The 21379-nt window shown below is 50.6% G+C and overlaps 1 protein-coding gene across 1 annotated transcript in view; it reads left to right on the forward strand.

Annotated features, from left to right (window-relative positions):
• Positions 1-13544: 13544 nt before the first annotated feature.
• Positions 13545-21379, forward strand: part of LOC129490681 (ephrin type-B receptor 4-like) — a 79647-nt gene continuing 71812 nt past the window's right edge. The window contains 1 exon segment of the mRNA XM_063646335.1: positions 13545-14696. Within this exon segment, the coding sequence (XP_063502405.1) occupies positions 14590-14696 (107 nt within the window). The 5' untranslated portion in view covers positions 13545-14589.

A 21379-nucleotide genomic window follows, 5' to 3' on the forward strand; every position in this document is an offset into this window, starting at 1 on the left:
TTGAAGCTGTCACATAGTTCAAATTATGCTTCTCACTGGGCTCAGTGGCTCATACTTCTTATCCCAGCACTTTGGGAGGCCAAGGCAGGAGGATCACTTGAGGCTAGGAGTTTGAGACCAGCCTGGGCAACATAGCAAGACCCTCTCTATCTAAACAATATTTTAAAATTAAAACATAACAACCAGGCCAGGCGCAGTGTCTCATGCCTGTAATCTTAGCACTTTGGGAGGCCGAGGTGGGTGGATCACCTGAGCTCAGAGTTCGAGACCAGCCTGACCAGCAAGATGAGACCCCGTCTCTACTAAAAATACAAAAATTAGCCAGGCATGGTGGCAGGCGCCTTTAGTCCCAGCTACTTGGGAGACTGAGACGAGCATTGCTTGAACCTGGGAGGTGGAGGTTGCAGTGAGCCAAGACTGCGCCACTGCACTCCAGCCTGGGTGACAGAGCGAGACTCCATCTCAAAAAACAAAACCAAATTCCATCCCTGTGTACACCAAATGCAGCCCATGGATGTGTTTTCCACAGGTCCAAGTAGTTCAGAGGGATTCATGAGTTATTTTTTTTCCTTGTGGTAAAATACACATAACAGGTTTTATTTTTGTTTGTTTGTTTTTTGAGACAGTCTCGCTCTGTCATCCAGCAGGCTGGAGTGCAGTGGTGTGTTCTCGGCTCACTGCAACCTCTGCCTCCCAAGTAGCTGGGATTACAGACATGCGCCACCATGTCTGACTAATTTTTGTAATTTTAGTAGAGGCGGGGTTTCACCATGTTGGCCAGGCTGGTTTTGAACCCCTTAGGCTCCCAAAGTGCTGGGATTACAGGCGTGAGCCACTGCACCTGGTCAAGAGTTACTTTTATCACCATTGTCAAGTGTGCATTTCAGTGGTACTGAGTACTGAGTACATTCACAGTGCTGGGCAGTCCTCACAGTCCAGCTCCGAACTTTTTTATTACCCCAAATGGAAACCTCATGTCCAGTTAGCATCATTCACCATCTCTTCCCCTCCCCTTAGGCCCTGGCAGCCACAGATCTGTTTATTTCCCAGAGTGATTCCCCTCATTTCTCACAGGGGCTCCAGGTGTCATGGATGAGACTATAATCCAAGTTCTACTGTTCTTTTTTTTTTTGAGACGGAGTCTCGCTCTGTCACCCAGGCTGGCAGTAGCGGGATCTCGGCTCACCACAAGCTCCACCTCCCGGGTTCACACCATTCTCCCGCCTTAGCCTCCCAAGTAGCTGGGACTACAGGTGCCCGCCACCATGCCCAGCTAATTTTTTGTATTTTTAGTAGAGACGGGGTTTCACCGTGTTAGCCAGGATGGTCTCAATCTCCTGACCTCATGATCCACCCGCCTCGGCCTCCCAAAGTGCTGTGATTACAGGCATGAGCCACCGCACCCAGCCCGTTTTATCTTTTCCTAAAAAATATAAATAGGGCTGGGGCTGGGCGCAGTGGCTCACGCCTGTAATCCCCGCTACTCGGGAGGCTGAGGCAAGAGAATGGTGTGAACCCGGGAGGCGGAGCTTGCTGTGAGCCGAGATCGCGCCACTGCACTCCAGCCTGGGCGACGGAGCAAGACTCCATCTCAAAAAAAAAAAAAAAAAAAATATATATATATATATATATACACACACACATATATATACACACACACATATGTATATATACACATATATATACACACACACACATATATATATATATATATACACACACACATATATATATATATATAGGGCTGGGCGCAGTGGCCTGTAATCTCAGCACTTTGGAAGGCTAAGGCAGGAAGATTGCCTGAGCCTAGGAGTTGAGACAAGCCTGGGCAACATGGCAAGACCCTGTCTCATTAACAAATAAAAAAATGTAGGCCGGGCGTGGTGGCTCACACGTGTAATCCCAGCACTTTGGGAGGCTGAGGCGGGCGGATCACGAGGTCAGGAGTTCGAGATCAGCCTGACCAGCGTGGTGAAACCCCGTCTCTACTAAAGATACAAAAAATTAGCCAGGCGTGGTGGCGGGCGCCTGTAGTCCCAGCTACTCGGGAGGCCGAGGTACAAGAATCACTTGAACCTGGGAGGCAGAGGTTGCAAGGAGCCGAGATTGCACCATTACACTCTAGCCTGGGCGACAGGGTGAAACTCTGTCTCTAAAAAAATAAATAATAATAATCTTTAAAAAGTGTAACAGCCGGCCGGGCGCGGTGGCTCACGCCTGTAATCCCAGCACTTTGGGAGGCAGAGGCAGGCGGATCACGAGGTCAGGAGATCGAGACCATCCTGGCTAACACAGTGAAACCCCATCTCTACTAAAAATACAACAAATTAGCCAGGCGTGGTGGCGGGTGCCTGTAGTCCCAGCTACTCGGGAGGCCGAGGTACAAGAATCACTTGAACCTGGGAGGCAGAGGTTGCAAGGAGCCGAGATTGCGCCATTACACTCTAGCCTGGGCGACAGGGTGAAATTCTGTCTCTAAAAAAATAAATAATAATAATCTTTAAAAAGTGTAACAGCCGGCCGGGCGCGGTGGCTCACGCCTGTAATCCCAGCACTTTGGGAGGCAGAGGCAGGCGGATCACGAGGTAAGGAGATCGAGACCATCCTGGCTAACACAGTGAAACCCCATCTCTACTAAAAATACAAAAAATTAGCCAGGCGTGGTGGCGGGCGCCTGTAGTCCCAGCTACTTGGGAGGCTGAGGCAGGAGAATGGCGTGAACCCGGGAGGCGGAGTTTGCAGTGAGCTGAGATTGCGCCACTGCACTCCAGCCTGGGCGACAGAGTGAGACTCCGTCTCAAAAAAAAAGTAACAGCCAGGTACAGTGGCTCATGCCTGTAATCCCAGCACTTTGGGAGGATTGCTTGAGCCCAGAAGTTTGAGACCGGCCTGGGCAACATGGTGAAACCTCATATCTAAAACAAAAACAAAAATTAGCTGGGCATGTTGGTGCATGCCTGTAGCATCACCTGCTTGGCGGCTGAGGTGGGCGGATCTCTTGAGCCCAGGAGGTCAAGGCTGTAGTGAGCCCTGATCATGACACTGCACTCTAGCCTGGGCGACAGACGGAGTCTCAAAAAAAGAGACATATAAAATCAAATTGTCAAATGAATTTCACAGATAATGTAATTGTATGTGGTACATAAAATACGTTTTTTTTTTTCTTTTTTTGAGACACAGTGTTGCTCTGTCACCCAGGCTAGAGTACAATGGCATGATCTTGGCTCACTGCAACCTCTGCCTCCCAGGTTCAAGCAATTCTCCTGCCTCAGCCTCCTGAGTAGCCGGGATAACAGGCACCTGCCACTGTGCCTGGCTAATTTTTGTATTTTTAGTAGAGATGGCGTTTCACCATCTTAGCCAGGCTGTTCTCGAACTCTCAATCTCGTGATCCACCCACCTCAGCCTCCCAAAGTGCTGGGATTACAGTCGTGAGCCACTGTGCTCGACCCTTTTTTTTTTTTTTTTGTAAAGACAAGGTCTCACTATGTTGCCCAGGCTGGACCCACCTCGGTTTCCGTTTCCCAAAGTGCTGGGATTACAGCTGTGAGCCACCATGCCTGGCCAGCATAACTGTTTAAATGTGTTTAAACAAAGGAAAGTATAATGGGCTGGGTGCAGTCGCTCATGCCTGTAATCTCAACACTTTGGGAGGCTGAGGAGGAGGATTGCTTGAGTCCAGGAGTTTGAGACCAGCCTCAGCAACAAAGGGAGACTCCATCTCTACAAATAATTTTTTTTTTTTTTTTAAATTAGCTGAGTGTTGTGGTGCACACCTCTGGACCCATGTACTCTTGAGGCTGAAGCAGGAGGATCGCCTGAGCCCTGGAGGTTGAGGCTGCAGTGGGCCATGATTGCACCACTGTGCTCCAGCCTGGGCAACAGAAAGAGACCTTGTCTTATTAAAAAATAAAAATATTGGCCAGGCGTGGTGGCTCATGCCTGTAATCCCAGCACTTTGGGAGGCTGAAGCAAGTGGATCACTTGAGGCCTGGAGTTCGGGACCAGCCTGGCCAACACGGTGAAACCCTGTCTACTAAAAATACAAAAATCAGCCGGGCATGGTGGCACACACCTGTAATACCAGCTTGAGCCCCAGAGGTGGAGGTTGCAGTGAGCCGAGATCGTGCCACTGCACTCCAGCCTGGGTGACAGAGCAACACTCTGTCTCAAAAAAATAAATAAATAAAAATATTTTACAAATACAGTTGTCCCTTGGTATCTGGAGAGGTTGGTTCCAGGACCCTGGTGGATACCAAAACCTGCAGATGCTCAAGTCCCACAGTAGGCCATGTTCTGCATCTCTTGAATCCAGTATTTTTGATCCACTATCGGTTGAATTTGTGGATACTGAGGGACAACTGTATTTGTTGCAAACATAATCTTGGTAGGTTCTTTGTAAAGTACAACTGGTAAACATGTGGTTACTGCCTTTAAGGAGCTTATGGTCCGATGCAGTAGAAAAGGTGAAGTAGGAGCCATGAGGGGTGGTGAAGGTGGAACACCATTAGGGTCTGGAGAAGAATCTTGGAGGCTTTGAGATCATAGAAAGTTTATAGAGCCAGGCGTGGTGACTCATGCCTGTAATCCCAACACTTTGGGAGGCCAAGGCAGGCAGATCACCTGAGGTGAGGAATTTGAGACCAGCCTGGCCAACATGGCAAAACCCCATCTCTACTAAAAACACAAAAATTAGCAGGGCATGGTAGGCACCTGTAGTCCCAGCTACTCCGGAGGCTGAGGCAGGAGAATCACTTGAACCTGAGATGTGGAGGTTGCAGTGAGCTGAGATCATACCACTGCACTCCAGCCTGGATGACAGAGTGAGACATCTTAAAAAAAAAAAAAGTTTATAGAATAGGTGGTGTTTGAGTTGGGCCTTGAGAAATTTGGATACCAGATCTTTTTTTTCTTTTTTTCTTTGAGATGGAGTTTTGCTTTTGTCCAGGCTGGAGTACAATGGTGAAATCTTGGCTCACTGCAACTTCCTACTCCCGGGTTCAAGTGATTCTCCTGCCTCAGCCTCCCGTAGCTGGGATTACAGGCATGCGCCACCCTGCCTGGCTAATTTTGTATTTTTAGTAGAGACGGGGATTTGCCATGTTGTTCAGCCTGGTCTCGAACTCCTGACCTTAGGTGATTCACCTGCCTCAGCCTCCCAAAGTGCTGGGATTACAGACGTGAGCCACCACGTCAGGCCAAAAAAACTTTTTCTTTGTAGAGATGAGATCTCACTATATTGCCCAAGCTGGTCTCAAACTCCTGGGTTCAAGCAATCCTCCCACCTCTGCCTCCCAAAGTGCTGGGATTACAGGCATGAGCCATCATGCCCGGCCTACAGACATTTCTCCCCCCAGCTTTTTGGCTGAATTACTTGAAAATAGGTTGCAACATTATGACACTGCTGTGGTTTGAATATGTCCTCTCCAAAATTCTGGTGTTGCCACTGTGATCGTATTAAGAGGTGGGGCTTTTTTTTTTTTTTTTTTGAGACGGAGTGTCGCTCTGTCGCCCAGGCTGGAGTGCAGTGGCACGATCTCGGCTCACTGCAAGCTCCGCCTCCTGGGTTCACATCATTCTCCTGGCTCAGCCTCTCCAGTAGCTGGGACTACAGGTGCCCGCCACCACGCTGGCTAATTTTTCATATTTTTAGTAGAGACGAGAGTTTCACCATGTTAGCCAGGATGGTCCCAATCTCCTGACCTCATGATCCGCCCACCTCGGCCTCCAAAGTGCTGGGATTACAGGCGTGAGCCACCGCGCCCGGCCAAAAGGTGGGGCTTTTAAGAAGTGATTAGGCCATGGGGCTTCTCCATCATGAATATGAGTAAGGCCCTTATAAAAGGTTTCAGCAGTGTTCGGCTCTCTAGCCCTTCTGCCTTCTGCCATGTGAAGATACAGGTTCCTCCCCACAAGGAGATTGCAACATCAAGGCACCATGTTGGAAGCAGAGAGCAGCCCTCACCAGATAACAGAACCAGCACCTTGATCTTGGACTACCCAGTCTCCAGAACTGTGGCCAAATAAATTTCTGTTCCTTGTACATTACCCAGTCTCAGGGATTTAGGTAGAGCTGCGCAAATGGACTAAGACATTTTACCCCTAAGTACTTGAGCTTCTATCTCCCAAGAACAAAGACGTTCCCTAAAACAACTAGACTACGAAATCACACCCAAGAAATTTTATGGCCATGCACGGTGTCTTATGCCTGTAATCCCAACACTTTGGGAGACCGAGGTGGGTAGATTGCTTGAGCTCAGGAGTTCGAGACCAGCCTGGACAACATGGCAAAACCCCATCTCTATAAAAAATACAAAACTAGCCGGGTGTGATGGTGCATGCCTGTAATCCCAGCTACTTGGGAGGCTAAGGCAAGAGAATCGCTTGAACCCAGGAGGTGGAGGGTGCACTGAACCAAGATCACGCCACTGCACTCCAGCCTTGGTGACACGGTGAGACTGTCTCTTTAAATAGATAAATAAAATAAAATAAAATAAATGTCCAAATTGTTCAAGATTGGGCCAGTTAGCGTCTGTGCCCTTTGACATTTCTGCATCATGATTTGAGCAGTGCCTTACTGTCAGGTATGAAATGTTCCAGACTAACATTTTTTTTTTTTTTTTTTGAGACAGAGTCTCACTTTGCCGCCCAGTCTGCAGTGCAGTGGCATTCTCTAGGCTCACTTCAACCTCCATCTCCTGGGTTCAAGCAATTCTCCTGCCTCAGCCTCCCAAGTAGCTGGGATTACAGGCATGCACCACCACATCCAGCTAATTTTTGTATTTTTAGTAGAGACGAGTTTTCACCATGTTGGCCAAGCTGGTCTTGAACTCCTGACCTTAGGTGATCCACCCACCTTGGCCTCCCAAAGTGCTGGAATTATAGGTGTGAGCCATGGTGCCCGGCCCTGGACTTGTCCAGCCCCAGCCATTTTTCAAGGAGCCCTGGATCTTTTTACGGGGGAATCGTTTTAATTTTTTTTATATTTTGAGACAGGGTCCCACTCTGTCATTCAGGCTAGAGGGCAGGAGGACAATCACAGCTCACTGTGGCCTTGACCTCCCAAGCTCAAGTGATCTTCCCACCTCAGCCTCCTGAGTAGCTGGGGCTACAGTACATGCCACCATGCCTGGGTAAATTTTAAAAATTACTTGTAGAGACAGGATGTTACTATGTTGCCCAGGCTGGTCTCAAACTTCTGGGCTCATGCAATCCTCCTGATTCAGCCTCCCAAGGTGCTGGGATTACATGCAACAGCCACCATACCTGGCTGGCATAGTATTTTAAAACCTAGATAAGCCAGTGCAGTGGCTCACAACTGTAATCCCAGCACTTCGGGAGGCAGTGGCAGGCATACTGCCTGAGGTCAGGAGTTGGAGACCATCCTGACCAACATGGTGAAACCACATCTCTACTAAAAAAAAATACAAAAAATTAGCCGGGCGTGGGGGCAGGCACCATTAATCCCAGCTACTCGGGAGGCTGAGGCAGGAGAATCACTTGAACCTGGGAGGCGGAGGTTGCGGCGAGGTGAGATCCGGCCATTGCACTCCAGCCTCGGCAACAATAGGGAAACTCCATCTCAAAAAAATAAAACAAAAAAAACCAAAAAACAAAACCAAAAAAACCGGCCACGTATGGTGGCTCATGCCTGTAATCCCAGCATTTTGGGAGGCCGAGGCAGGCGGATCACCTGAGGTCGGGAGTTCGAGACCAGCCTGAACAACATGGAGAAACCCTGTCTCTACTAAAAATGCAAAATTAGCTGAGCACAGTGGCGCATGCCTGTAATCCCAGCTACTCGGGAGGCTGAGGCAGGAGAATTGCTTGAACCCAGGAGGCGGAGGTTGTGGTGAGCAGAGGTCGCGCCATTGCACTCCAGCCTGGGCAACAAGAGTGAAACTCCATCTCAAAAAAAAAAAAGAAAAAAGAAACAAAAAAACCAGCTGGACGCAGTGGCTCACGCCTGTAATCCCAGCGCTTTGGGAGGCTGAAGTAGGTGGATCACGAGGTCAGGAGTTCAAGACCAGCCTGGCCAAGATGGTGAAATCCCATCTCTACTAAAAACACAAAAGTAGCCGGGCGTGGTGGCAGGCGCCTGTAATCCCAGCTACTTGGGAGGCTGAGGCAGGAGAATCGGTTGAACCTGGGCGGCAGAGGTTGCAAGGTTGCAGTGAGGCAATATTGTGCCACTGCACTCCAGCCTGGGTAATACAGTGAGACTCCATCGCAAAACAACAACAACAACAAAAAAAAACAAAAAAAAGAAACCTAGATAAATCTAGGTTTTGAAAGCATAAGGAGTTTGAGGGAAGAAGTACCAAGGTGGCAGATGGATTGTGGAGGGCCTCGAAGGTCAGGCCACAGTTTGGTTTAATTCTGTTTGCTTTAAGGAACCATCCATTGGAAGCTGTAAACATTAGAGTGCCACGGTGTGCTGGATACTATGGAGAGGAAAGAGAGGGGAGACAGGGAGACAGATGGGAAGGACAGTGCCTGCCGGATGTGTTTGCATATATTGAGAGAAGAGTTACAGTTCTGTCAGCCTGGGGACGGAGCAGAGATAGGTCCAGAGAAAACGAAGGAAAAACAGACTGAAGTCATCCAGAGACAACAAAAGAAAGGAAATGTAATGAGTTTACCACATGAATCATCTGTGAATAATGCATAATCATAAGTTATACGCTGCATGCTGATTTAGCCAATTGCAATACAATTTTTTGGGAATATGTTCGCATGTGTGCGTGGTATTTGTGAGGCTAAGTCCTCATCTTCCACTGAAGAAAGTCAACAGCTAATATTTATAACTGAAAAACTAGGCCAGGCAGGATGGCTCATGCCTGTAATCCCAGCACTTTGGGAGGCCGAGGTGGGCGGATCGTTTAAACTCAGCAGTTCAGGACCAGCCTGGGCAACATAGCCAGCAAGACCCTGTCTCTACAAAAGATACAAAAATTAGGCTGGGTGTGGTGGCTCACGCCTATAATCCCAGCACTTTGGGAGGCCAAGGCAGGTGGATCACTAGAGGTCAAGAGTTCGAGACCAGCCTGGCCAACATGGTGAAATCTTGTCTCTACTAAAAATACAAAAATTAGCCAGGGGTGCTGGCAGGAGCCTGTAATCCCAGCTACTTGGGAGGCTGAGGCAGGAGAATCACTTGAGCCCGGGAGGTGGAGGTTGCAGTGAGCCAAGATTGCACCACTACTCTCCAGCCTGGGCAACAGACCGAGACTCTGTCTCAAAAAAAAAAAAAAAGGTACAAAAATTAACTGGGTGGCACATGCCTGTGGTCCCAGCTACTCTAGAGGCTGAGGCTGGAGGACTGCTTGAGAAAGGGACTTCGAGGCTGCGGTGAGCTTTGATCACACCATTGCACTCCAGCCTGGGTGACACAGCGAGACCCTGTCTCAAAAAAAAAAAAAAAAGGAAAAAGAAAAAACTGAAACTGAAAATAGCAGTATATGAATTATTAAAAATATAGAGCTCGGGCCGGGCGCGGTGGCTCACGCTTGTAATCCCAGCACTTTGGGAGGCCGAGGCGGGCGGATCACGAGGTCAGGAGATCGAGACCACGGTGAAACCCCGTCTCTACTAAAAATACAAAAAATTAGCTGGGCGTGGTGGCGGGCGCCTGTAGTCCCAGCTACTCGGAGAGGCTGAGGCAGGAGAATGGCGTGAACCCGGGAGGCGGAGCTTGCAGTGAGCCGAGATTGCGCCACTGCACTCCAGCCTGGGCGACAGAGTGAGACTCCGTCTCAAAAAAAAAAATAAATAAAAATAAAATAAAATAAAATAAAATAAAAATAAAAAAAAATAAAAATATAGAGCTAAAGACTAGAGGAAACGTTTAAGGAGTTGGAAATGGATGCCCCAGGGGAGCAGGAAGTGGTTAGAGGAGTGTGGCCAGGCTGCTTTTTGTAGGAGTATTTGATTTTCTTTGGAACTATGTTTTTATGTTTTTTAAAAATCCATCCATCTGCACACTGATATATGTTTCTTTTTGGAACTGTTTTAATTTTACCATGATAATACATAATTTGAATGCAACTGAAAACATTTTTTTAAGCAAAAAGTCAATATCACAGCAATTTTGGGCAGAAATAATAAAGGCCTGAAGCAGGTGCTGTGGAAAGACAGGAAGGGGAAACAGTTCAAGATTTTAGGCTGCTAGAATTGATGCTATCTAGTTGCCCCTGAGGCGGCGGAGCTCAAGAGAGAGGTCAAAGGCTGAGCCTGTGGGCTAAAAAGGAAGGAGAGGCCATTAAGAGAAATAAAACCAGGGCCAGGTGCGGTGGCTCATGACTGTAATTCCAGCACTTTGGAAGGCCAAAGTGAGAGGATCATTTGAGCCCAGGAGGCAGGAGTTTGAGAATAGCCCAGGCAATATATAGTGAGACGTGTCTCTATTAAAATATTTTTTTTTGTTTTTGTTTTTAGATGGAGTCTCACTCTGTCGCCCAGGCTGGAGTGCAGTGGCGGGATCTTGGCTCATCGCAACCTCTGCCTTCTGGGTTCAAGTGATTCTCCTGCCTCAGTCTCTTCACCATATTGGCCAGGCTGGTCTCCAACTCCTGACCTCGTGATCTGCCCGCCTCGGCCTCCCAAAGTGCTAGGATTACAGGCGTGAGCCACCTCTGCCCGGCCTAAAATAGTTTTTCAAATGTATTTTAAAAAAGAAAGAAAGAAAAAGAGCCAGGAGTGGTGGCTCACGCTTGTAATCCTGGCAGTTTGGGAGGCCTAGGTGGGCGGATCATTTGAGCTCAGGAATTTGAGACCAGCCTGGGCAACATGGTGAGACCCTGTCTCTGCCAGAAATACAAAAAAAGAGCTGGGCATGGTGTTGCGTGCCTGTGGTCCCAGCTACTTGGGAGGCTGAGGTGGGAGGATCACTTGAGCCTGGGAGGCGGACGTTGCAATGACTTGAGATTGTGCAACTGCACTCCAGCCTGGGCAACAGAGTGAGACCCTGTCTCAAAAACAAACTAATAATGTAGTCATTATAAAAACATAATCATAAAATATAGAAAAATATAAAGAATAAAATCACATCAATTGTAATTCCAGTGAAAAAGGAGGGGCGAAAAAAAAGAAAAGAAAAAAAATTGTAATTCCAGGCCTGGTGCGGTGGCTTATGCCTGTAATCCCAGCACTTTGACAGGCTGAGGAGGGAGGAAACCTTGAGGCCAGGGGCTTGAGGTCAGCCTGGGCAACACAGTGAGACCCCATCCCTGTCACCGTCTCTACAAAAAAGAAAATACTTAGCGGGACATGGTGGTGCGTGCCTGTAGTCCCAGCTACTCTGGAGGCTGAGGTGGGAGGATCTTGAGTCCAGGAGGTGGAGGTTGCAGTGAGCTATGACCCCCCACTGCACTCACTCCAGCCTGGGCCACAGTGCAAGATCTCGTCTCAAAATGAGACAAAACGCAAAAACCATAAATCCATTTCCCCGAGGTGAGCACTGTTCCTTATTTGGGATCTCTCCATAAGCTCTATATGGTTCCTGAAGCTCAAGTTTCTGTTCTGTGACCACCAAGCCCCACCTCCAGCTCCCACTTCCTCCCTCAGAATTTCCAGCTGTGTTCTGGATGGCTCTCCAGGGTACCTGGAGTTCACATGGCTGAAACCAAGCCCATCGCCGATTTTCCCATCTCAGATCCCATCTTCACCAATACCAGGAATGGATTCTAGCCCACAGCAGACCCAAGCGCTGAAATGATTATGGTGCCCAGTTCACATGTGCAAAGTGAGATGCTGTTCTGAAATATCAAATTGTTTCCTTTTGCTTTTTTTTTTTTTTTTTTTTAAGATGGAATTTCACTTAGTCGCCCAGGCTGGGCTCCATCTCGGCTGACTGCAACCTCTGCCTCCCGGGTTCAAGCGATTCTCCTGCCTCAGCCTCCCGAATAGCTGGGATTACAGGCATGCGCCACCACGCCTGGCTAATTCTGTATTTTTAGTAGAGACAGGGTTTCTCCATGTTGGTCAGGCTGGTTTCGAACTCCCGAGCTCAGGTGATCCGTCCGCCTCAGCCTCCCAAAATGCTGGTATTACAGGAGTGAGCCACCGTGCCCGGCCAGACGTACCTATTTTTTTTTTCCCCCGAGACGGAGTCTCCTCTGTCGCCCAGGCTGGAGTGCAGTGGCACCATCTCCGCTCACTGCAAGCTCCGCCTCCCGGGTTCACGCCATTCTGCCTCAGCTTCCCGAGTAGCTGGGACTACAGGCACCAGCCAGCACGCTTGGCTAATTTTTTGTATTTTTAGTAGAGACGGGGTTTCACCGTGTTAGCCAGGATGGTCTCAATCTCCTGACCCCGTGATCCGCTCGCCTCAGCCTCCCAAAGTGCTGGGATTACAGGCGTGAGCCACTGCGCCTGGCCCAGACGTACCTATTAAGGAGACATCCTGGCTGGGTACAGTGGCTCACGCCTAATCCCAGCACTTTGGGAGGCAGAGGCGGGAGAACTGCTTGAGGCCAAGAGTTCGAGACCAGTCTGGGCAACAAAGTAAGACCCTGTCTCCTCAAAAAATAAATATAAAAAATAAAAGGTAGATCCAATTCATTCAAATAGTATTCACTAGCACCTACAATGTTCCGAGCCAGGTGCCGAGCATCATGGGAGAAAAAAAAAAAAAAACCAGAGTCACAGTTCTGGCCGGGCGTGGTGGCTCACGCCTGTAATCCCAACACTTTGGGAGGCCGAGGCGGGTGGATCACCTGAGATCAGGAGTCGGAGACCAGCCTGACCAACATGGTGAAACCCCCTCTCCACAAAATACAAAAAATAGCCGGGTGTGGTGGCGCGCGCCTGTAGTCCCAGCTACTCAGGAGGCTGAGGCAAGAGAATAGCTTGAACCCGGGAGGGAGAGGTTGCAGTGAGCCGAGATTGCACCATCGCACTCCAGCGTGGGCAACAAGAGGGAAACTCCGTCTCAAAAAAAAAAAAAAAAACTTGGGAAGCCGAGGCGGTCGGATCACCTGAGGTCGGGAGTTTGAGACCAGCCTGACCAACATGGAGAAGCCCCGTCTCTACTAAAACTACAAAATTGGCCGGGCGTGGTGGTGCACGCCAGTAATTCCAGCTACTCGGGAGGCTGAGGCAGGAGAATCTCTTGAACCCGGGAGGCGGAGGTTGCGGTGAGCCGATATCGCGCCATTACCCTCCAGCCTGGGCAACAGAGCGAGACTCCGTCTCAAAAAAAACAAAAACCAAAAAACAAAAAACTAGGTACGTCTTTTAATCTATTTCTCCAAAGAAGCTTCTATATTCTACTTTCCAGCCAGCCCCTAAAAACAAGCAGTATACTCCTACCCAGATCTCAACCACCCTCTCGCCCAGAAGTTAACTCTGGGGTAAGCAAAGCTGACACCCAAGTTGTCCTTCCGCGGAACCTTTGCTAGGGGAAGCTCCCGGGGCCACTTCCCGCCAACCCCTCTCTGCAGCCCAGCCCCACCCGCGCATCACCCGGGCGTGGCCGAGCAGGGCGCCTTTAAGAAGGGGGCGGAGCCCCAGAGGAATGACAAAGCCCGTGGCCGCGCGCTCCCCCACCCCCTCCGGCGCACCACACGGACAGTGGTACCCGATGTCGGTGTCGTCGTCGGTGACAGATGGCGCAGTATGTGTGTATGCGAAGGGCTTCTCCAGCTTGACCTCTTTGAGTTCTTGTCCTCTTCATCCGCCGCTGTTCCCCACTTTTTTTTTTTTTTTGAGTCGGGGTCTCGCCCTGTCTCCCAGGCTGGAGTGCAGTGGCGCGATCTCGCCTCACTGCAAGCTCCGCCTCCCAGGTTCACCCCATACTCCTGCCTCAGCCTCCCCAGTAGCTGGGACTAAAGGCGCCCGCCACCATGCTCGGCTAATTTTTTTGTATTTTTCTTAGAGACGGGGTTTCACCGTGTTAGCCAGGATGGTCTCGATCTTCTGACCTCGTGATCCGCCCGCCTCGGCCTCCGAAAGTGCTGGGATTATAGGCGTGAGCCACCGCGGCCAGCCTTGTCCCCACTTTTAACTCGGCCGTCGAAGGCCCGCACGCCTATCACGGGCGCTTACATAACGTGACCTTTCACCTCTTCAGACTGCCCTCTAGTGCGCTGCAACCCAACTGCGCGACAGGGGCAGGGGGGCGGGACCCAGGCGTGGAGCGGCAGCTCCTCCGAGCCAATAGGCTGTGAGCGCTGACCAGCTCTCCGTCTATTGGAACATTCGCCACCGGCGCCCCAGGGGAGCAAGTTAAGTCTGTGCGTAGGCCGGGCCGGCAGGAGGAAGGGAATCTCCCGCCATTTTTCAATAATTTCCTCTGGTGCCGCTGAGGAGGAGTCGTGACTGCCGGCGGCTGGGACCCGAAGCGGAGGTCGGCGGGGGGCTGCTGGGAGGCGCGGCGCTGTGCGCGGGAGCTCTGCGCCGTGGCGTTCCGCTCCACGAGTACCGCGCGGCCGCGCCGGCGGTGAGGGAGCCGAAGTTCGCGCCGTCCTCTCACCCCTCCCCTCCCCCACCCCACCCCCGGGCGCCTGGCGCTAGGTCCGGGCCGAGGGGCATAGTGCTGCGCCGCGGGGCCGGCCCCAGCAGCCGCCAGTCCCCACCGTCCCCGCCGCGATGGCGCCGCTCCTGGGCCGCAAGCCCTCCCCGCTGGTGAAGCCGTTGCCCGGAGAGGAACCGCTCTTCACCATCCCGCACACTCAGGAGGCCTTCCGCACCCGGGAGTATCCTTTTCCAGCCGCGCGGGCCGGGCAGGGCCGGGGTAGGGCTTGGGGCTCGCGAAACCAGGTCAGCCGCGCATCCCCCGCCCGGCGCAGCTATCAGCGCGCCCCGGCCGCTCGCGGGCCTGGAGGCTGAGTCTCAGCCTGCGCCCGCCGATCCTTCCCGGGGATTCGGCGGGGGGGGGGCGCACTGGCCTTGGAGGGAGAAGGGCCCGCTTCGGGCCCCGCACTTTGTCCCGGGGTCTGGCCGGCGTGGAGCGCATCCCCCATCCCCGTTACCTCCTCTGGGTTGGCTTTAGGCCTTGAGGACTCGGGAGGGAGGAGGAGGCGTGGGGAGGGGGAGCTATGTTTCCTCCTTTGCTTTTTACAAATTTTTTTTTTTTAACTTTTTTTTTAAATTTTTTTTGCACACAAAAACAATAAACATTTTCTAAAAATACATACAAAAAGATGCGTATCAAACATATTAGGAAGGTTGCACATGGGAAGTTGGGGAATAAAAATGGGGGGTGGGAGTTAAAATAAATGAGGGACTTTATGTGGATCAGTGATAGTAACTCAATCCTCTATTTGACAAAGAAGAGGGAGAAGGAAGAGGAAGAAAAAGAAAGTGGGATAAAGGATCAGAAAGGGAGGAAAATAGAAAAAATTAGAGTATGACTCCAGGGTAGACCTGTTTTGTTGTCACTGAGTTGGTTGGTTGGTTTGTCTGTTGTATTTTTCATGTTTCGCCAAGTTGGCCAGACTGGTCTCGGAACTCCTAGCCCGAAGTGATCAACCCGCCTCGCCCCCCAGAGTGCCGGGACCACAGGCGTGAGCCACCACGTCCAGCCCCCACATTGCGTCTGGCCTCCGTGGTAGACCTCCCAGACGGGGTGGCCAGGCAGAGACGCTCCTCACTTCTTCCCAGACGATAGGTGGTCGGGCAGAGGAGATCCTCAGTTCCCAGAAGGTGGGTGGTCGGGCAGAGGCGCTCCTCACTTCCCAGACGGGGCGGCCGGGCAGAGGCGCTCCTCACTTCCCAGACGGGGCGGCCGGGCCAAGGCGCTCCTCACTTCCCAGACGATGGGTGGCCGGGCCGAGGCGCTCCTCACTTCCCAGATGATGGGTGGCCGGGCAGAGGCGCTCCTCACTTCTTCCCGGACGGGGCGGCCGGGCAGAGGCGCTCCTCACTTCTTCCCGGACGGGGCGGCCGGGCAGAGGCGCTCCTCACTTCTTCCCGGACGGGGCGGCCGGGCAGAGGCGCTCCTCACTTCTTCCCGGACGGGGCGGCCGGGCAGAGGCGCTCCTCGCTTCCCAGACGATGGGTGGCCGGGCAGAGGCGCTCCTCACTTCCCAGACGGGGCGGCCGGGCAGAGGCGCTCCTCACTTCCCAGACGGGGCAGCCGGGCAGAGGCGCTCCTCACCTCCCAGACGATGGGTGGCCGGGCAGAGGCGCTCCTCACCTCCCAGACGATGGGTGGCCGGGCAGAGGCGCTCCTCATTTCCCAGACGATGGGTGGCCGGGCAGAGGCGCTCCTCACCTCCCAGACGGGTCGGCCGGGCAGAGGCGCTCCTCACCTCCCAGACGATGGGTGGCCGGGCAGAGGCGCTCCTCACCTCCCAGACGATGGGTGGCCGGGCAGAGGCGCTCCTCATTTCCCAGACGATGGGTGGCCGGGCAGAGGCGCTCCTCACCTCCCGGACGGGGCGGCCGGGCAGAGGCGCTCCTCACTTCCTCCCGGACGGGGCGGCCGGGCAGAGGCGCTCCTCACTTCCCAGACGGTGGGTGGCGGGGCAGAGGCGCTCCTCACTTCCGAGACGGGGCGGCCGGGCAGAGGCGCTCCTCACTTCCCAGACGGGTCGGCCGGGCAGAGGCGCTCCTCACTTCCTCCCGGACGGGGCGGCCGGGCAGAGGCGCTCCTCACTTCCCAGACGGTGGGTGGCGGGGCAGAGGCGCTCCTCACTTCCGAGACGGGGCGGCCGGGCAGAGGCGCTCCTCACCTCCCAGACGGGTCGGCCGGGCAGAGGCGCTCCTCACTTCCTCCCGGACGGGGCAGCCGGGCAGAGGCGCTCCTCACTTCCTCCCGGACGGGGCGGCCGGGCAGAGGCGCTCCTCACTTCCCAGACGGTGGGTGCCGGGGCAGAGGCGCTCCTCACTTCCCAGACGGGGCGGCCGGGCAGAGGCGCTCCTCACTTCCCAGACAGGGTGGCCGGGCAGAGGCGCTCCTCACTTCCCAGACGATGGGTGGCCGGGCAGGGGCTGCAATCCCAGCACCCTGGTAGGCCAAGGCAGGCGGCTGGGAGGCGGAGGCTGCCGCGAGGCCAGACCATGCCACCGCACTCCAGCCCGGGTAACACCGAGCACCGGGTGAGCGAGACTCCGTCTGCAGTCCCAGTACCTCGGGAGGCTGAGGCGGGCAGAGCACTCGGCGTCAGGAGCTGCCGACCAGCGTGGCCAAGATGGCGAACGCGTGCCTGCAGCCAAAGGAGAAAAAGCAGGCAGCGGTGGCGCGCGCCGGCAGTCCCAGGTAGTACGCGGCGCGGGCAGCAGGGAGCCGGCGCGGGCAGCAGGGAGCCGAGTAGATTGCAGCCTGGGCCACAGAGGGAAAGAAAGAAAGAGAGAGAGAGAGGGAGGACAAATTTTTTTTTTTAATTTAAATGAAATCTGCAGCTTAAGTTTTGAAATTGTACTCGCGCGGCCTCGTGATGCGGCGTGTGCAAGTCTCAACTGCGTCTTACCCCGATCTCTTCGGGGATACTTGGCGTTTTTTTCTTCTCCCGAGGGGACTTTAGGCCGGGATGAACTGACAGGACCCTGGGGCAGAAAACTAGGAATGAGATTCCCCACTTAGAGGAAAGGGAGGGAAGGAAACTGCCTCTGGAGGAGCTGATGCCTGCCTTCCCTGGGCAGACACAGGTTTGAAATTTTGAAGGTTTAGAAGGAGATTGGTATTTGTTAAAAGTTAAAAAAAAAAAAAACAACAAAAAACAAGCCGTGAAGTTTTTATGTTGTATCTTAGGAACATGAAATTGGATGTTTTACAAAGGAAGCATCCTCTCATCATGACTAAGATTTCTTGCATAAGCATTATCTTTTAGTGAAAAGTTGTGCAGCTTTTATTTGCTTTTTTTTTTATGGGTGCCTGAAGAATCGTTTTTGAGGCGTATCTGTAAAAAGAAAAACGATTTCGGAATCAAGCATTTCTTTGGCGACTGAAAGCTTTAAGAATGAAGGGTAATGTGTTATGAGTTTTCTCAGCCCCTTCTGTTCGGAAGGACTTGATTTCTCAGTTTCTTGCTTGCTTCTGTATAGGAGGAAGTGTCTCTGAGAGTGATTTCATTTCTCCCTGCTCCTCACTTTAACGCAGTACTTTAGAGGATAATCTCATTTTTTGTTGGAGTGCAATTTGTGAGAGTCCCTTTGTGGGGAGTATACACTCAAAGGGACCTGGAAAATCAGTCCATGCTGGAAGAAGGCTCTTGGAGAGATAGAGCTGTAGCATCTTGCAGCTGAAATGGATCTTGGAGGTGGTCGGGTCCTCGGGCTTGGTTTGCCGAGTTGGCCCAGAGAGTGGAGGTTGACTTGTTGAAGGTCGAATGATAAAAGAGGAGTAGAATCCACCGCTTTTCCTACCTCATCGCTGTAAGTCAATCAACAGAAGAAGGTGGAATGTTACTCCTTCACTTTCAATTAATTTAAATATTACCTCACTTTCTTGTCATTATGTTATAAGGTAAGGCACTTTAAAGTGGTGGGGTGGTAATCTGGTTTTTTTCTTGTCCTGTGAAGACTTGGAATGCTTTGGAGAAGTTCCACTAGCTCTACCAAATACTGCATTATGCTGAAGATACCCCACCTTTTTTTTTTTTTTTTTTTTTTTGAGACGGAGTTGAGCTCTTGTTAACCCAGGCGGGAGTGCAGTGGCAGGATCTGGGCTCACTGCAATCTGCGCCTCCAGGGTTCAAGTGATTCTCCTGCCTCAGCCTTCTGAGTAGCTGGGATTACAGGCGCGTGCCACCACGCCCAGCTAATTTTGTGTGTTTTTAGTAGAGAAGGGGTTTTACCATGTTGGCCAGGCTGGTCTCAAACTCCTGACCTCAGGTGATCCGCCCGTCTCGGCCTCCCAAAGTACTGGGATTACAGGCGTGAGCCACCGCGCCTGGCCTGTACCCTACTTTTTAATACATTCAAATCGGCAGTGGAGTAGCAACTTGTGAGAATCCGACATATACTTTTCAAATGTCATTAATGTTTTGAGCCGTTGATGGATGCTCACACACTATCAGATGATACCTTCTCAGGTCTGGTTCTAGCGGAGAATAAGAAACATGCCCTAGAGGAGACAATTTCTAAGTGTATTTCAGGTACTGAGCTATGTAAAAAATGGCTGTAGGGAGTTAATTTAGGCCTGGCAACGCAGGCTTTTTCATATTATTGAATGAATGAAATTGAAATATATATATGAAGATTTTTGATGGTAACAATTGAAAACTGAAACCGGAAACATTTTGAGTGGTATATATTTAATAAACATTCTTCATTTTTTAATTTCCCATAACAGCGTTTAGAACTGTTTTAACAAAAGAAGTCTTAAAGCATATTATATATTGGGGGAAAATTGCTCTTTTGGGAATTTCTGCAAGTGGAAGCTCTTTGAGTATGGTTTTTCAACAATTGTACTGTATGGTTGGCAGATTGGCATATTTCTTTATTAGGCTATTAGTGGTTTCGTAGAGGAGAACAAATATGCGGTTGGTTAACAGCTGCCTTTAAAGTAGTGTTCCCAGTTCTCAATTTATATTTACAATTATGTTTTTAATGGGACTTGATATTTTAATTTTCTTTTAATACCTACCTTTTGATTGTATGTATCACAGAAATTTGTGTGATATTTTACTGACTTAAAGCTGTATCTTCTTGGAGTATATTGTAAATCTTCATTAAACTTAGTGGAAGTTGTGAGTAATGTACACATTTAATGCCTGGGTGTTATATATTGGTGATTGTGTTGATTGTACTGTAGCTTTGTATGCTACATTACTTCCTAAGGTATTCCCACAGGCAGGACACTAGATCTTGGAAAATATTAACTTCATCAGAATCAGTTCTTGATGTGACACTGACTATTTAAGTCAAGATAGGTTTTAGGCAGGAATTGGAGCTACAAGCAGCCTGTTGTAGGTGAATATTTTTGTTGTGTTACTTCAACTGTCATAGTTTCTAAAGCTTAGAAACAACTAGTTCATGACCTTTGTAGCATCATTATGTGAGAATTTATCGAGGGTATGATGATGAGGGGCTTATTCATACTGTTAATCTGGCTCTACACAATTGTGACTAGAGCATGTTTTTGTTTTAAGAGATGGAATCTTGCTGTGTTGCCTAGGCTGGAGTGCAGCAGCTGTTCACAGACGAGGTGGTAGCACAGGGAAACCTTGAACTGGACTCGAGATCCTCCTGCTTCAGCCTCCAGAGTAGCTGGGACTACAGGCACGCACTAGTGCGCCTGCCTTAGAGCTTGTATTAAGAGTTGAGTAGCTATAGATGGAGTTAAGTTGTAGTTGTAAGATAGAGTTTTACTGGACATTTGAAATACTGAGCTCTTAATGTTGATTTTTATTTTTATTTTTATTTATTTTTTGAGACGGAGTTTCGCTCTGTTGCCCAGGCTGGAGTGCAGTGGCGCCATCTCGGCTCACTGCAAGCTCCGCCTCCCGGGTTCACGCCATTCTCCTGCCTCAGCCTCCTGAGTAGCTGGGACTACAGGTGCCAACCACGACGCCCGGCTAATTTTCTGTATTTTTAATAGAGACAGGGTTTCACCATGTTAGCCAGGATGGTCTCGATCTCTTGACCTCGTGATCCGCCCGCCTTGGCCTCCAAAAGTGCTGGGAGTACAGGTGTGAGCCACTGTGCCCGGCGATTTTTATACATTCTCTTTTTGTCTTTTTTTTTTTTTTTTGAGACCGAGTCTCAGTTGTGTAGCCCAGGCTGGAGTGCAGTGGCGTGATCTCGGCTCACTGCAAGCTCCGCCTGCCGAGTTCACGCCATTCTTTTGCCTCAGCCTCCTAGGTAGCTGGGACTACAGGCGCCCACTACCACGTCTGGCTAATTTTTTTTTTTTTTGGTATTTTTAGTAGAGATGGGGTTTCACTGTGTTAGCCAGGATGGTCTCGATCTCCTGACCTTGTGATCTGCCCGCCTTGGCCTCCCAAAGTACTGGGATTACAGACGTGAGCCACCGCGCCCAGCCTGATTTTTATACGTTCTTTAAAATAATACATTATGCCATATTAGACTTGTTTTTAACTTAAAGACAGTCTGGTCCAAAGAGAGAAAATCGAGTGAAAAGCAAATCTTGAGTTGGCTCACTCTTTGCCATCTTCTGACTTAGAGCGCTTAGGTTACAGTTATGCTTTTTTGACTCTATACTTTTCTGGGCCACATCTTTAAAGGATATCAAATACTTAATTGAAAGAAACAATCCCTGCAAGACTGAAGAGAACAAAGCAGCAGCATATTGTGATAAGGAGGTAGCTGATGGCAAAGTAGATGCATAATGAGATAGTCTAGGATTAGAAAATATCTTTTATAGCTTACACAACTTTTGGAGAATTGCTTTGACGTTTTGTCTGCAATTATATGTGCAGCAGTTGCTGGAACATAAAAACCTCAATTGGCATTTGCTCTGAGAGGTTATTTG

Source organism: Symphalangus syndactylus, chromosome 9, assembly GCF_028878055.3.
Source record: "Symphalangus syndactylus isolate Jambi chromosome 9, NHGRI_mSymSyn1-v2.1_pri, whole genome shotgun sequence".
Lineage (NCBI taxonomy): Eukaryota > Metazoa > Chordata > Mammalia > Primates > Hylobatidae > Symphalangus > Symphalangus syndactylus.